Genomic DNA, 17,837 nt, shown 5'->3' on the forward strand with positions numbered 1-17,837 from the left:
CCATTTTAACCATGGCCTTAACTAAGGCCCGCACACTCTCCAACCCACCAGCGAAAGCAAGAATCCTGGCCACAGGAAGCTAAGGTAAGAGATTTTTATAAAGGCTCCTTGTGGGTCAGGAGAAGCAGGAGTGACCATGGTCATCCTCTGCCCCAGGCTTCACCCTACTTCATGATCACGGACATGCCGACCTCCACCTAAATCATTACTCACCTTGCCAGGTCTGTTTCCATGGGTCCCCAGTGGCGGCCTAACCTCCCCCTCTAATTTTAACTCCTGCCCGGCGGCGGTGATGTTATTCCCGCCAGCTTTGGGTGAGAGGCAGAGTCGAATCATGTAACTAAGGCACTGTAGGGAACCAGACGGTTCGCCGCCTGCTTCAGCCCCACAAAGACGATTCTCACTCCGAATCGGGGCTACAATTTCTCCTTTTGTGTTTTGTTGCTGTTGGACAGTGGAGGAGTGCTTTGTGCATTAAAGACATGTGGGCCCTAAAATGCCCCCATTAGCTTGAAAACATTTGTCTGAAATTCCTCCCTTTGCTATTTTAGTAAAGATGTTAGCCTTTTTAAAATAATTGGATTACTTTTAATTATTGGAATGTCAAACCAATACATTAAATATTTGTACACTAGTAGTCCACTGCCGAATTTTGAGGCTGCTGTTTACATTACAGTTCCCAATTAAATCTGTCTTATTGTTCTGCCACTGATTAAATGTTTTCCAGCTCCAGTAAATATCTAAAGGGATTAGATTGAAAGTTGTTTCTGTAAGATTTTCCATAAACAAAAGTGAAGATTAAAAAAAAACTTTTGAAGATGATGCTTTTAAAAATGTTTCATTCTCATATGTGATTTTTTTTTTACATAGTCTATGGAACAAAAGAAAAGCACAGTCGTGCAAAACAAAAAATCAGTAATAGAAACCATCCAAGTTCGACGGGGGTATTAAACGGCCGCCCGATATACACTTTGCCCGATTTGCCTTTCCACATGGTAAAGAAAGTCAGACAAGACATGCAATAGGCGGACGATTGCACATTGTCCATTTTACACCCCCGCCGAAGTTGAATGTTCCGCCCATAGTTTCCTGTGCAGAAAATGATAATATATTGGGTCACGGCCAGAGATTTTGACTACCTCAGCCCTAGTCAACTTAAACCCAAGTCCTCTATCACTTTATTTTAAATAGACTCACTAGTCTCCAATTGCTCCTTTAGACTCACACAATTCAACACATTTTTAAATATAAGAACATAAGAACATAAAAAATAGGAGCAGGAGTAGACCAATCGGCCCCTCGAGCCTGCTCCGCCATTCAATAAGATCATGGCTGATCTGATCCTAACCTCAAATCTACTTTCACTCTCCATCCCACCTGAACCCATGTGATCTCCCGGGAGAGGCGAAAAACCAGATAAAAAACCCAATGGCCAATTTGGGATAAAAAATCTGGGAAATTCCTCGCCGACCCATCTAGGTGATCAAAACTCGTCCAGGAGATCACTCTGTCCCTGTATTTCCTGCAGTACTTACCTTCTGTAAGAGGTGATCTCCACCCCAGCCAGGAACAGGCCCAATTTACTCTTGAAGGACTCCTAGCTGGCAGCCTGTTCCCGAGGTCTCCACTAATCCCTGTGAATAGAACCATCTCCTGAAATCTAACACAGAATTAGAACACAAGAAGTAGGAGCAGGACCAGGCTACATGGCCCCTGGGCCCGCTCTGCCACCCACAGGGCCATGACCGATCCGAACCTAGACTCATGTCCGATTTCATGCCCGCTCCCCGTAACCCCTAATTCCCTTTACTTCTAGGAAACTCTCTATTTCTGTTTTAAATTTATTTAATGATGTAGCTTCCACAGCTCTCTGGGGCAGCAAATTCCACAGACCTACCACCCTCTGAGTGAAGAAGTTTCTCCTCATCTCAGTTTTGAAAGAGCAGCCCCTTATTCTAAGATTATGCCCCCTAGTTCTAGTTTCACCCAATATAGGATTTACCTTATTTCAACAACAAGAATTTACATTTATATAGCACCTTTAATGTAGAAAGATGTCCCAAAGTGCTTCACAGAAATATAATCAGACAAAAAAAGGACACCAAGTCACAGATAGAAATATTACGAGGGGTGACTAAACGCTTGGTCAAAGAGATGTTTTTTAACGAGGGTCTTCAAGGAGGGGAGGGAGATGGAGAGACAATGAGGTAATTCTGAAGAGTAGCATCTGGATGGCTGGTGACATAACCGCCAATGGTGGGGTAAAGGGAAGGGCAGGTGCACAAGAGATCAGAATTGGAGGAATGCAGAATTCTGGAGGGTTGCAGGGCTGAAGAAGGCAACAAAGATAGGGAGGGGTGAAGCTGTGAAGGGATTTAAACATAAGGATGAGAATTTTAATTGGAAGCTTTAGGGACCGGGATCCAATGAAGGTCAGCGAGGATAGAGCTGCAGGATAGGAAATGGGCAGCAGAGTTTTGGATGAGCTGAAGTTTGCAGAGAGTGGAGTATGGAAGGCCAGCCAGGTTAGCATGGAAATAGTCTGGAGATGCCAAAGTCACAGATGAGGATTTCAGGAGCTCATGGGCTGAAGCAAGGGTGGAGGAGGTTCAATGTACAGAGGTGAAAGTAGGACATTTTGGTGATGGAGAGGATATGGGGCTGAGGTTACAATCAGTCTGGTTCATCCTGAGACAGTAGCTGGGGAAGGGATGGAATCGGTGGCAAGGGTGCAGAGTCTGGGGCGGGGGCCAAAGCTGATGGCTTTGGCCTTCCCAATGTTTAATGTAAGCACATTTGAATTTGCATGAAATTTTGGAAAGCGAGTTAGGGGGCTGCTCGTTATACACCCCACAGAGTTCCTGTTCTATTGAAATCAATGGAAATTAAAATTGGGTGAAGTGTACAACAGGCTGCCGATTCACTATCGCCTATTTTGCAATATGAATTTCATCTCCATAGTATTTAGTTTCCCTCTTAGCCCAATTGAGAAGTAAAATGCATGCAAATAAATCCTTGGCAGTCTATGGGGATTATGCACATCTTTATAACAACATAAGAAAGCATTGAGCAAAAAAAGATTATTTGGCTCCTTAAGTCACAGATGACATGCAATCCACTCTAATATGGATTCTACCCAACTCAACTCATTTTATCTCTTCATAAAGGGCTCTGCAACTTTTTTCCTCAAACACCAAATTTAAATTTAACACAATTCCAGAACCGTTTTGCCTCCAATATTACTTATCTTTGACCAGGTCATTATCAATGTCACCCTTAAGCTGTCAAACCAAAGTAATGGTTCTCATTCTCATTTCCACTTCTTATTCTCCACACAGCCCTTCCCTGTTGAGATGGCCAAGATCAGAAACGTAAGGTGTTATAGCTTGTCTACTATGGTGAAGCAAATGGCCTAGAATCTGATGCATGCTGCCCCTGAACTCACAGTGTTAAAATTGGCAATCAATACAATTGTTCTAACATTTCGGTGAAATAGCACTGCTGATATAATTGATGAATATTTGCAATCCAATACCTTTTGTTAGCTGCATTCTTCAAAGAGAAAGACTTTCCTGTCTCATTTGGCTACAACTTTTGACTTACTGTGCAATAGTTATCTCACTTCACAAAATACTGGTCATATTGCAAAGTCCAGTTGATTTAAGACTTTAAATAAAAGCACTGCTATTTTCATTTCAATTCCGCCACTCGTTTTTCCTGGAGTACTTTTTTGCTATTACTATAGCCAGTCTTTTGAAGTCAATTCATTTAAAAAAGCTTTTGTTGTAATGATTTGGTTCTTGGAATGTGGCTAACACTGGCAAGACAGTATTTATTGCCTATCCTTTGTTACCATGAGAGCACTAAGAGTCAACCACATAGGCTGGAATTTTCTCCAGGGAGGCGGGTTGGGGGCGGGGGGCCTTCGAGGCGGGCAGGAAACCCGGTCCCCTGACTTTAACAGCAGAGCCTGATTTGCATGTGAGGTCTCGGATTCCCGCCTGTAGCCAGCCAGATTAAGAGGCTGGCTAGCTGCTGGCGAGTAGGCCTGCAGATGTGAGGGGTCAGTCCGGGGGAGGGATCGCGGGGTGGGGGGGGGATTGGGGGGTCGGCAGTCGGGGATCGCTGGAGGGGCTATCGGGGAGCTCGGCAGTTGGGGATCACTGGAGGGGCTTTCGGGGGGTCGGCAGTCGGGGATCGCGGGGGGGAGGTTGGGGGTCTGCAGTCAGGGATCGCTGGACGGGCTTTCGGGGGGTCGACAGTTGGGGATCGCGGGTGGGAGGTTGGAGAAGGTCGGGGTTCGGCAGTCAGGGATCGTGGGGGGAGGTCGGGGGGTCGGCAGTCAAGGATCACGGGGGGAGGTCAGGGGGTCGGCAGTCAGGGATCGTGGTGGGGAGGTCGGGGGTCAGCAGTCAGGGTTCATGGGGGAGAGGCCGGGGGGTCGGCAGTTAGGGATCACGGGGTGGAGGTCGGGGGGTCAGCAGTCAGGGATCGCGGTGAGGAGGTCGGGTGGTCAGCAGTCAGGGATCGCGGTGAGGAGGTCGGGGGGTCGGCAGTCAGGGATCACAGGGGAGGTCAGTGGGTCGGCAGTCAGGGATCACGGGGAGGAGGTCGGGGGGTCGGCAGTCAGGGATTGTGGGGAGGAGGTCGGGGGTCGGCCATCAGGGATCACGGAGTGGAGGTCGGGGGGTTGGAAGTCAAGGATTGCGGGGGGGAGGTCGGCAGTTAGAGATCACGGGGTGGAGGTCAGGGGGACGGCAGTCAGGGATCGTGGTGGGGAGGTCGGGGGTCAGCAGTCAGGGTTCATGGGGGAGAGGCCGGGGGGTCGGCAGTTAGGGATCACGGGGTGGAGGTCGGGGGGTCAGCAGTCAGGGATCGCGGTGAGTAGGTCGGGTGGTCAGCAGTCAGGGATCGCGGTGAGGAGGTCGGGTGGTCAGCAGTCAGGGATCGCGGTGAGGAGGTCGGGTGGTCAGCAGTCAGGGATCACGGTGGGGAGGTCGGGGAGTCGGCAGTCAGGAATCACGGGGGAGGTTGGGGGGTCAGCAGTCAGGGATTGCGGGGTGGAGGTCGGGGTGTCGGCAGTCAGCGATCACAGTGAGGAGGTTGGGGGTCGGCAGTCAGGGATCGCGGGGGGAGGTCTGCAGTCAAGGATCACGGGGGGAGATCAGGGGGTCGGCAGTCAGGGATCGCGGGGTGGAGGTCGGGGGGTCAGCAGTCAGGGATCGCGGTGGGGAGGTCGGGGAGTCGGCAGTCAAGGATCACGGGGGAGATCGGGGGGTCGGCAGTCAGGGATCACAGGGTGGAGGTCGGGGAGTCGGCAGTCAGGGATCACAGGGTGGAGGTCGGGGAGTCGGCAGTCAGGGATCGCGGGGTGGAGGTCGGGGGGTCGGCAGTCAGGGATCACGGGGTGGAGGTCGGGGGGTCAGCAGTCAGGGATCACAGGGTGGAGGTCGGGGGGTCGGCAGTCAGGGATCACGGGGTGGAGGTCGGGGGGTCGGCAGTCAGGGATCACGGTGGGGAGGTCGGGGAGTCGGCAGTCAGGAATCGCGGGGGAGGTTGGGGGGTCGGCAGTCAGGCATCGTGGGGTGGAGGTTGGGGGGTTGGCAGTCAGGGATTGCGGGGTGGAGGTCGGGGTGTCGGCAGTCAGCGATCACAGTGAGGAGGTTGGGGGTCGGCAGTCAGGGATCGCGGGGGGAGGTCGGCAGTCAAGGATCACGGGGGGAGATCAGGGGGTCGGCAGTCAGGGATCGCGGGGTGGAGGTCGGGGGGTCAGCAGTCAGGGATCGCGGGGTGGAGGTCGGGGAGTCGGCAGTCAAGGATCACGGGGGAGATCGGGGGGTTGGCAGTCAGGGATCACAGGGTGGAGGTCGGGGAGTCGGCAGTCAGGGATCACGGGGTGGAGGTCGGGGGGTCGGCAGTCAGGGATCGGGGATCGCGGGAAGAAGTCGGCAGTGGAGGATCGGGGATCGTGGTAGGGGGGTCTGGCGGGTCGGCAGTGAAGGATCGGGGATTGTGGGCGGGGTGGAGGGGTCAATGGGGGTCGGGGGGGCAACTGGAGCATTGGCAGGGGGACCTCGGCCAGGGGGCTTGGAGGATTGGCGGGGTGGGGAGGCGTGAGTCGCACGACGATCATGGGGCGGCAGGGATTGGGGATCGATGGCGGGGGGGAGAGAGGATCATGGTCGGCCACCAGAGGATTGTGGCCGGCCTCAGCATCATTGGTAGGGTGGGAGGGGGCCTCATGGTGGGGATCGAAGGCCTGGGAAGGCGATCGGAGCCCTTGAGATGGGGTCTCTGATCGCGGGGGGTGGGTTTGGAAGGGACACTGGATCCAGCAGGTAGGAATAAAGCCACTTACCTCCTGGATGCAGCAGTCCCCACCTCTGTTTAACTGCCGTGTTTCACGAATTATGTAAAACCCGTTCACATGCAGTTAAATTCAAAATGGAGCTGTAAAAGGATGCTTCCAGCCTCATTATAATATTTAAATTGACATACCGCCCCTGGGAACTGAGGAAACAATGTCTTCTCGTGGCTCAGATGTTGTTCGTGATTGTGAAGTGTGACTAGTAGCCACGGTAACGAATTAAGTTATTCTTGCTTTATAATTAATGAACACTATTTTGTTTCCAATTTATTTGTTTAAATGGTAAATGGATCAAATCTGATTCAAATTAAAAATCCTTGATTTTACCTACATTTGCAGATCTAATAAAAATAAAAATTGCTCATGGCAGTCGATCAGCATCTGAAAAAAATACGTTAGTGTTTTGGATGTAGCCCCTTCTTCAGAATTTCCTCATTTTAGATTTCCAGCATTTGCAGTTTTTTTCTTCTTTACCTTTGTAATCCTTTACTTGTTTTAAGCTTATATATTACTGTCACTGTGATTTGGTTATATAACTAAATTAGGAATATAATGTCCTGGCAATAAAAGCTTTGAATAGCATTTTTGAATTGTCAGAAACACTTTTGTTGCAGCTTATACAAGAACAATAGCTATAAAATGAAATGACTAGAAACTCAAATTCCTCAGGTTATGTACTACACATACATGAATACATTGTTGTCTAGGCGCTCACCCTGTCTCACTGACGTCCCAGTGGGATCTAGGACTGGCTTGCCAAGATTGGCGTTGACTATTTCACAACACCCTTAACTATCACACTTGCTTCTGTTCCATTGTCGTGTGGATGATAAGATACCTAGAGGAATCTGTTGGCTAAGCCTTACTTGGATTTTCAAAAGTTAAATAGAAATTAAAGCATCTCGAATGTTGAAACTGCTTTCATAAGCAACAAAGACATCTAGAGATGGTGGATTGTCTCCTACATAATGGTTTCTACAACGCACACACACACACACAGGGCATTCAAGATGTATTACTTCCTTACTTTAAAAACAAACAAAGGAATACAAAAAAGCTAAGGATGAGGAAAGAATATGTGGCTCACTGAAGCTCATCCCCTAACTCTCTCATTACAACACCCAACTGCATTTTAAATGCATTTTAAATCCTGATCAGACAGATTATTCCAAAATCTTTAAATTTTATTTTGTCCAGTCATACTTTTCTGGTTGATGATGAAATATCTGGTCTATGATTCTATGAAGAAATAATACTTTAGGTTTGCCTATCTATACCATTTAATATTTTATATAGCTTAATGAGACACCTATTAACCTTTTTTATTCTAGAGTGTAAAGCATGAGCTTCACTTAATTTTTAAATAGCATTTTTAAAGCAACTCCCATGAGTCTCAAATGTTTACACATTTGTATTGCACTGCAGCATAATGATACATTCTAGATTTTATTTCAGTGAATTGATTAAAATATAATTCACAGAAGGCTCCTTGGATTCTCCAGGATTAGACATTCTAAAGAATTAAGATACAGTTTCCTTTTCCCAACACATGGTGTTGCAAATCAATTGCATTTTAAATGAGAAGAATAAGTATCTGAAGTTTAATAGCATTTATTCAATTTTAAATAGTAACAAAGGTGTTTATTATTTTACGCAGTGAGTTGTTATGTTCTGGAATGCATTGCCTGAAAGGATGCATAAATAAATAAATGGAAGCAGACTCAATAGTAACTTTCAAAAGGGAATTGGATAAATAGTTAAAGGGGAAAAATTTACAGGGCTGTGGGGAAAAAGCAGGGGAGTGGGACTAATTGGATAGCGCTTTGAAAAAGCCGGCACAGGCACGATGGGCTGAATGACTTCCTTCTGTGCTGTAAGATTCTATGACCCCTACTGGAAAAATAAATTTAATCCTCAACCTTTCAATTAAATATAAAATGTATTGTGCATTTTTTTTTGACGTACAACTGGGGAGGTTGAGGAACAGTACATACATTCCTAGCCTAACTGTACACATGAAGATGGGCTTTGATGCAATTCTACATGTTTGGAAGTAGGAATCTATTAGAATGAATTAGCCAGGGAAATTAAACGATGTTTGAGCTACTAAGTGATTATAAAACTATCACCAGTCACTATCCCTTGAGGGTACCTTGTAAAAAGTCACAAAGTTATGTCAAGCTAATGTGTAGAACTTATTCTGGCTGAAAAAAAAATCCAATTAATGTCAAGAGCTGTGGTGTATGACCTTTGGTGCCTGTTTGATTTTCAGATTTTTTTTCTCTGTTGCTTTCACATCCACTTCATTCCAGTATTTTTCTTCCTTTACATCAGGAGACATTGGAGAGGTGATCTTAAGATAGTTAAGGGAATGGAAAAGATAAAGCTGGATTACTACTTCAATTTACACAATTAGTACAATGAGACGCGGGTTCAAACTAGTAAAAGGTAAATTTAGGATTGATGTCAGGAAATTCTTCTTCACACAAAGAGTGATCAATGTATGGAATAGACTTCCAGATAGAGTAGTGGAAGTGAATACCCTGGAATCATTTAAGAGACAATAGGATGCTACAATGGAGAGACTTTAGGATCTTACTGGATGGATGAATTTAGATGGACCACATGGCCTTCCTCTATAATTATCTTGTGGCCATTCAAATAGTATATGGTAAGATGACCTGAAATATTTATGAAATTGAACTGTGTCTCTTGAGGAGAGTTAATCACCGGGAGATTTTCCTGAGATGTGTTTCAGTGCAATCTCTCTGTGACCAGAAGTTGTATTGCATGTGCAATATTTTGTTTCCTACTATTTCAGTGTAAGACCTACGCATGTGTGCTGGAGAGTCACCTCATGGGACTGACAATAGACTTCAATATGGGTTTTGTATGCTTTGATGCTGCATCAAAGGTAAGATACTAAGTTTAAGTTCGCCTTTTCATTAACATTAATTTAGTTGAAAATGACCACAATGCTCTTTCTGCTCAATGTTCAAGCACTGCAGGCTCAATTGAATTTGCAATGCTTTATGACAAAGCTGCCACAAAAGTTGAATCAGAGCATATTTTAATTAGATTTCTTCACAAAAAACCTTCATGTCAGATACTTTACACCACATGGAAACCTAAATTTGAATTAATACCCTGTAGTGTACGAACTATAATAAGTCTGTATTTTTAAGTATATTTCTTGCTAAGCTCTTTTATGATAGAAAGTCATTTTCTTTATATTTAATTAAACTTTGTAAAGTCAGTTGAAATTCACTGCCATGTCAGTTAATATGGTAAATTAATCAACATTAATAGTAAAGGTCTCTTAATAATGTCTTATTATTGACTATTCAAATCCATTCATAAAATTTCATATTCAAATATGAACATAAATCAATCAGTTCCTTTTCATATAACATGTAAAAATACTTAAATAGTTTGTGAACCTACCCAGAGAGCTTTATTCACTGTGCTAATTAAAGTCATATATTACCACTGCTAGATAGACAACTCACAGGGTAGGTTTACCTCTTCCCTACACCCAGGGAATTGGCATTCCAAGACACAAGGGAGAGAGAAATGGGCCAGAGACACGTTACACAGGTCCCTGCTCCCCTTATGCTGCTCCTGGATTTTCTGGGGCTTTTGCTGGCGATGTAAGTGAGCCTACACTTGTAGGAGGTGCAGGGCTAATGATCTGGTTTAAATGAGATGGGAGGGGATGTTCACGACCCCCTGCCAAAGCATCGCAGGCAAGGCCAGAATTTATTGCCCATCTCTAATTGCCCTTGAGAAGGTGGTGGTGATCCGCCTTCTTGAACCGCTGCAGTCCCTGTGGTGAAGGTACTCCCACAGTGCTGTTAGGGAGGGAGTTCCAGGATTTTGACCCAGTGATGATGAAGGAACGGTGATATTATTCAAAGTCAGGATGGTGTGTGACTTGGAGGGGAACTTGGAGATGGTGGTGTTCCCATGTGCCTGCTGCCCTTGTCCTTCTAGGTGGTAGAGATCATGGGTTTGGGAGGTGCTGTCGAAGAAGCCTTGGCGAGTTGCTGTTGTGCATCTTGTAGATGGTACACACTGCAGCCACGGTACGCCGGTAGTGGAGGGAGTGAATGTTTAAGGTGGTGGATGGGGTGCCAATCAAGTGGGCTGCTTTGTCCTGGGTAGGGTCGAGCTTCTTGAGTGTTGTTGGAGCTGTGGAGAGTATTCCATCACACTTCTTTGTGCCTTATAGATGGTGGAAAGGCTTTGGAGAGTCAGGAGGTGAGACACTTGCCACAGAATGCCCAACCTCTGACCTGCTCTTGTAGCCACAGTATTTATGTGGCTGTTCCAGTTAAGTTTCTGGTCAATGGTGACGCCCCCATGATGTTGATGGTGTGGGATTCGACAATGTTAATGTCGTTGAATGTCAAGAGGCGGCGGTTAGACTCTCCCTTGTTGGAGATAGTCATTGCCTGCCACTTTTGTGGTGTGAATGTTACTTGCCTCTTATCAGCCCAAGCCTGAATGTCGTCCAGATCTTGCTGCATGTGGGCATAGACTGCTTCATTATCTGAGGAGTTGTGAATGGCACTGAACACTGTGCAATCATCAGCGAACATCCCCACTTCTGACCTTATGATGGAGGGAAGGTCATTGATGAAGCAGCTGAAGATAGTTGGGCCTATGACACTGCCCTGAGGAACTCCTGCAGTGATGTTCTGGGATGTGATGATTGGTCTCCAACAGCCACAACCATCTTTCTTTGTGCTAGATATGACTCCAACCAGTGGAGAGTTTGCCCCCTGATTCCTATTGACTTCAATTTTACTCTTGCTCCTTGATGCCACACTCGGTCAAATGCTGCCTTGGTATCAAGGGCAGTCACTCTCACCTCACCTCTGGAATTCAGCTCTTTAGTCCATGTTTGAACCAAAGCTGTAATGGGGTCGCGAGCCAAGTGGTCCTGGCGGACCTAAACTTTGCATCGGTGAGCAGATTATTGGTGAGTAAGTGCCGCTTGATAGCACTGTTGATGACACTTTCCATCACTTTACCGATGATTGAGAGTAGACTGATGGGGCAGTAATTGGCCGGATTGGATTTGTCCTGCTTGTTGTGGACAGGACATACCTGGGCAGTTTTCCACATTGATGGGTAGATGCCGGTGTTGTAGCTGTACTGGAACAGCTTGGCTAGGGGCGCAGCTAGTTCTGGAGCACAAATCTTCAGCACAACAGCTGGAATGTTGTCGGGGCCCGCAGCCTTTGCTGTATCCAGTGTGCTCAGCCGTTACTTGCTATCACATGGAGTGAATCGAATTGGCTGGAGACTGGTTTCTGTGATGGTGGGGACCTCAGGAGGAGGCCGAGATGGATCATCCACTCGGTACTACTGGATGGAGATGGTTGCAAAATGCTTCAGCCTTGTCTTTTGCACTCACATGCTGAGCTCCTCCATCTTTGAGGATGTGGATGTTCACGGAGCCTCTAACAAATGAGTTGTTTAATTGTCCACCACCATTCACGACTGGATGTGGCAGAACTGCCGAACTTTGATCTGGTTGTGGAATCACTTAGCTCTGCCTATAGCATGCTGCTTCTGCTGTTTAGCATGCATGTAGTCCGGTGTTACAGCTCCCCCAAGTTGGCTGCTCATTTTTAGGTACGCCTGGTGCTGTTCCTAGCATGCTCTTCTACACTCCTCATTAAACCAGGTTTGGTCCCCTGGCTTGATGTTAATGGTAGAGTGAGGATATACTGGGCCATCAGGTTACAGATTGTGTTGGAATACAGTTTGTTGTTGCTGATGGCCCACAGTGCCTCATGGATGCCCAGTTTTGAGCTGCTAGATCTGTTATGAATTTACCCCATTTAGCATGGTGGTAAGTGGCATACAACATGATGGATGGTATCCTCAATGTGAAGATGAGGCTTCAACTCCACAAGGTCTGTGCAGTGGTCACTGCTACCAATATTGTCATGGACAGGTGCTTCTGCCACAGGTAAATTGGTGAGGATGAGATCAAGTAGGTTTTTCCCCTCATGTTGGTTCTCTCACCACTTGTCGCAGGCCCAGTCTGGCAGCTGTGTCCTTCAGGACTCAGCCAGCTCGGTCAGTAGTGATGCCTCTGAGTCACTCTTGGTGATGGACATTGAGGTCCTCCACCCGGACAGACCCACCCCCCCCAACCGATGATCCTGTGGCCGGCCCAATCATCTGGTGGCCAGCCCTGATCTTTTGCTTGTCTCCCCCGTCAACCCACCCTGGTCCCTCAACTGCCCTGATTCTTGCTTCCCTCCCCTGCCACCCCCCACTCCCTGGTTTCTCGATGGGCCCCGATTTCTTGCTTCCACCTCCCCCCGGTCCTCTGGAGGCCGGCACTGGCCCCCACCCGTTCCCTCCCTCCCTCCTCTGTGCAGCCTAGTGCCGCAGGCCTACCCACTCACAGCCAACCAGCCTCTCCATCTGGCTGGTTGCAGGCGGGAAACAGAGGCTTCAGATGCAAGTCAGGCCCTGCCACTAACCGGCAGGGCCTATGAGAAACCCTGTTCTCCCGGGATTCCCATCTGCATCGGAGCCCCTCCTGCCCCCAAGCCACCTTCCCCATGAACATCCACCCCTCTGTCTCTGTCTATCTTTCTGTCGCTCTCTCTCTCCTAATGGAAATGCTGTGCTTCGAGCCCTTTAAGCTGCAGCAACCTTTGAACAGCTGCAGTTAGAACCGATTCCTTCCCCCACCCCCACCCCACCCCCTCCCAGCAACATAGAATTAATCAGGAGCAAGAGTGCCTTTGTAAACCCACCCTAAATATTAAATTAGCCCTCGCCCCACACAAGGAAAATACAGTCAGATGCTGGTGGGATCACATGGATGGATGGAAATCCTTTCTTGCCATTTTTCTGATGGGCCCAGGAAAATCCAGGCCAGTGACCCACCAGCTTGTGAGCAACATCAGGACTTACCCTCTGTGGCTGTTTTTAGCTGTTTAACCCATTTCTCCAGGGGTCCCAGCAGTAGACCAGGAGGACTTCCACGGAAATTATATAGGCATATATATTAAAACGTTTAGTTCAATATTGAATGCAGCCCAGCAGTGAAGTGGCCATTCATTCTGTGTGAATCTAGGTAGTCAGAAACAGTGGCCTATCTAATTGTGTGGCATTAAATCCAAGCTCAGTTCTATCTTTACATGTATTGCACCACTTCCACTATGGGTCACCGAATACCAATTGAAAGCAGGAGTCTTGGGTGATTTTTATTTGTTCTTCTTTAGCCTGGGAGAGCTGAGATTAAATGCAGAGGTACAATCCCAGCAAAGATTAGCTAATTTAGATGGGTTGTTTCAAGGCAAGGTTGACTCTACAACCCACAAACAAATTTACAAGCATGGCTCATGAGTGTAACAAGAATCATATCCAATGCTTCTGTATCTAGTATATCATAAAGAAAGGAGAAAGAACTTGCCTTCACACAGCATCTTTCACATCCTCAGAGCATCCCAAATAGCTTCAAAGCCAATAATTACTTTTGGAGCTGCCTTCACTGTTGTTATATAGGCAAATACAGTAGCCAATTTTCAAATGGCAAAGTCGCACATACAAAAAAATGAATGAATGACTAGATAATTTGTTTTGTTTTGAATTTATGGTGCAGTTGAGGTCAAGACACCAGGATAACCTCTTGTCCTTGAAATAGCACCATGGCATCTTTTATACCCACCTGAACAGATAGGTGTGGCCTCAATTGAACGTCTCCAATGAAAGACACCTCCCACAATACAGCACTCCCTCAGCACTGCCAAGTTTCAACCTAGACTATGTGATCAGGTCGTAGGAGTGGGGCTGGATCACACAATTTATTGAGACAGAGATGAAAGTGCTACCACTGAGCTACACTGACATTCGAAAGGTGGCGCAAACTGGATTTAACAATGTGAACAATGATTCACGCATCACTCCTGTGCTCGATGACCTACATTGGCTCCCGGTTAAGCAATGCCTCGATTTTTAAATTCTCATCCTTGTTTTCAAAATCCCTCCATGGCCTCGCCCCTCCCTATCTCTGTAACCTCCTCCAGCCCCACAACCACCCGAGATATCTGCACTCCTTCAATTCTGGCCTTGAGCATCCCTGATTATAATTGCTCCACCATTGGCAGCCGTGCCTTCAGCTGCCTAGGCCCTAAGCTCTAGAATTGCCTCTCTAAACCTCTCTGCCTCTCTACCTCTCTTTTCTCTTTTAAGACACTCCTTAAAACCTACCTCTTGGTCATTGCCCTAATATCTCCTAATGTGGCACGGTGTCAAATTTTATTTTATAATGCTCCTGTGAAGCACCTTGGGATGTTTTACTACGTTAAAAGCACTATATAAATACAAGCTGTTGTTGTTGTTAAATCGCTACGAATGAATAGATAGATCATTCCATAATAATTAAATACATTTATAATGACTAGAGAAAAAATAAATAAATAGCTTTACGAAAAGGTATTTGTGTGCATTCGTGCACTTGCCTTTTGCTAGTAACAGATTTATTACTAAAATAAGATTTAATACTATGGGAATTAGAAGAAAAACCTGGAAGCATTTTGCCATGGATTTGATGGAATCACACCCCAAATACCTTAAAGCAATTTTTTCCTTCGAGAGCTCTTTGGAACTCAGTTGCTGACATTTCATTATAAGTGACTGTCCCTGAGATTGAAAAATAGCTCCTGTCGCCTGGCTTTGTGTAAAACAGAGACAGCTCAATCAATGAAATACCAAATGTCTCAGTACAAAAGTGCAATGAATGAATGTATTTTGCAGTGTAGAAATGGAGAGAGAACTCAATTAATGAAAGATTCAGTTTTCCAGAGTCGAATAGAAATCAGTAAACCAGAAACTCAACTTGTTTGCTCAGAGTTTGAGTAAGAAATGAGTGAATGAAGAGTGAGGTTGATAATCACAGTGATTTCACTTGATTCTCCTGACAGTTAAACTAAACCTAATTGTAACATATAATTGTTACATACTGTTCTGATGAAAGGTTATCGACCTGAAACGTTAACTCTGTTTCTCTCTCCACAGATGCTGCCTGACCTGCTGAGTATTTTCAGCATTTTCTGTTTTTATTTCAGATTTCCAGCATCCACATTATTTTGCTTTTGTAACATGTTGCATGTTTGATTGAAGATTAGCCCTCCTGCATTGAGTAAATAATGTATTTGCAAAATTAAGATGCGCTATGAAAGAAAATGTCAGTAAGTGTCACCCATTGACCGTTTCTTTCCACGTACTTTTACAGGCTGTTCTCTGGAGATACAAATTTTCACAGCTGAAAGGTTCTTCAGATGATGGAAAAAGCAAGATTAAGTTTTTATTCCAGAACATGGACACTAAACAAATTGAAGCAAAGGTAATGTAGTGTGAAACTGGTGCCAGACCAGACAAATCTGTGTTAATGGTGTTTAAAAAAAATTAAGGTGCATTTATATTTTTTGAGGCACTGGATTATTTTCCTCAAATTGAAAATAAGAGGGACTAACTGTCCACTTCACTCAGCAGAGTAAGAAAAACGAGGTGAACTTTTAAACTGTCCCAAGAGAACATTCACCTGAAAAGTGCATATGTTATTCAATTAAATACTTAGGCATCCTTCAGAGAAGTGACTCCAATGCCTCCGTTTTCAGCTGGAGAACGGGCTATTGAGATCCCCTGGGAGCATGCCACATAGATTCCCCCTGTGCACTGTAAATCTAAAATCTATCCAGATTGGCTTCTGCAAATTAAACCGCTGACATGTGACACAAATTGATGAAATTATGCGGAGAAAGTATATAAAAAAAACTACATAATAAATAGGTTTTGCCCTATGTGTATTGGGAAGGCAGTTTTTCACAATGGAACTTTGACCAATAAAAGACAATTACTCACGTGAAATTCTATGAAGAGCTGTCAGAGATGTTCACCCCAGGTGTCTGGACTGGATTTTTTTTATTCATTCATGAGATGTGAGCATCGCTGGCAAGGCCAGCATTTATTGCCCATCCCTAATTGACCTTGAGAAGGTGGAGGTGAGCTGCCGATTCAGATCCAGGTCAAGTCCCAGAGGAGATCATGTTCTGGCTAGGGAAGAGGCAGATTGAACTCCAAAGTTAAAGTGACCTGAGTTGCACTTACTGACATGCCCATCTTTAATCTATGGAATTCCTGAACTCTGGCACAGTTTGGATATTTTAGTTTTATTGGTGTTGAAAAATCCTAAATACACAAAAACTGGGAAGCAATCCACATTGGAGAATGTTAATGAACATGCTCTGATTTTGTACACAGTGATACAGTATATATCTTCAATCCATGCATCACCAGTTATTTTCAAGGCCAGCCATTTCTTTGTAACATTTCTTGGACACTGCGATGCTGAAAATTTTCCCATTGTTACTGTAATAATAGTATTGAGCTGTCAGGAATAGATTTATTTCTATAATATCAATGTTATATCAATAAAATATATCCTTTAAAATTCATAAATGAAGGCAAAATTATTTAAGAAAGTTTACTTCTGCCTTACCTTGTCTTTCCCGTATCCCTGTTTTCCCACTTTCTCTTTTGTTAAACTCTTATTTTTATTTTTATTTTCTTACAATAATCTATAGGAGTGATTCTGTTTCCCCAACACTCCCATTGAGGAGTGATGCTTACACCAAGTGCACCAGTTAATCAACTCCCAGAACACTGAAGTGTTTCATGGTTTCATGATAGGAGCAACTAGTCAAACCTATGGCACCTTTTACCAACCAGCATAAGGGCCCAATTATCTCATTGGTAGCCCAATATACTATGCAAAATTAAAATAAAGGAGAGGGTTGATGAAGGTAGTGCAGCTGATGTTATGTATATTAACATTCAATAGGCATATGATAATGAGCCACAAAATAAAAGGACTTCAAGCTATAGAAGGAGATACTAGGAGGGGTGAACAAAAGCTTAGTCAAAGAGGTGCACTTTACGGAGGGTCTTAAAGGAGGAGAGTGAGGTGGAGAGGCGGAGCAGTTTAGGGAAGAAATTTCAGAGTGTGGGGCTTAGTTGACTGAAGACATGGCTGCCAATGGTGGAGCAAAGAGGGATGATGCACAGGAGGCCTGAGTCAGAGGAAGAGTGAATTTGGGGGTGCAGGGTTGGGGGGGTGGGGTTTGGGGAGGTGGTGGCAGATGGACTGAGGCAAAGGCGGAAACAGGTAATGTTACAGAGGTGGAAATATGGAATTAGGCAGTCTTGGTGATGGAAAGGATATGAGGTCAAAAGCTCAGCTCAGGGTCATAGTTGCCCATACCCTATCCCATACCAAGTCTCACTCACCCACCTCCCCTGTCTTTGCTAACCTGCTTTGGCTCCTGATCCCCCACTACCTCAAATTTAAAATCTCATCTTTCGGTTTAAATCTTTTCATGACCGCACCCCTCCCTATCTCGATAATCTGCTCCATCCAAGAATTCTGCACTTCCAA

General features: G+C 45.5%; 1 protein-coding gene across 1 annotated transcript in view; it reads left to right on the plus strand.

Annotated features, from left to right (window-relative positions):
- Positions 1–17,837, plus strand: part of sntg1 (syntrophin, gamma 1) — a gene marked incomplete at its 5' end in the record, with an annotated part of 174,103 nt that overhangs the window by 150,364 nt on the left and 5,902 nt on the right. The window contains 2 exons of the mRNA XM_085993955.1: positions 9,189–9,281; positions 15,636–15,746. Coding sequence (XP_085850081.1) covers positions 9,189–9,281; positions 15,636–15,746 — 204 coding nt within the window. The remainder of the gene's footprint in view (positions 1–9,188; positions 9,282–15,635; positions 15,747–17,837) is intronic.

The sequence above is a fragment of the Somniosus microcephalus genome, chromosome 7 (assembly GCF_052327205.1).
Source record: "Somniosus microcephalus isolate GS21.2 chromosome 7, FLI_Smic_1.0, whole genome shotgun sequence".
In the NCBI taxonomy this organism is placed as follows: Eukaryota; Metazoa; Chordata; class Chondrichthyes; order Squaliformes; family Somniosidae; genus Somniosus; species Somniosus microcephalus.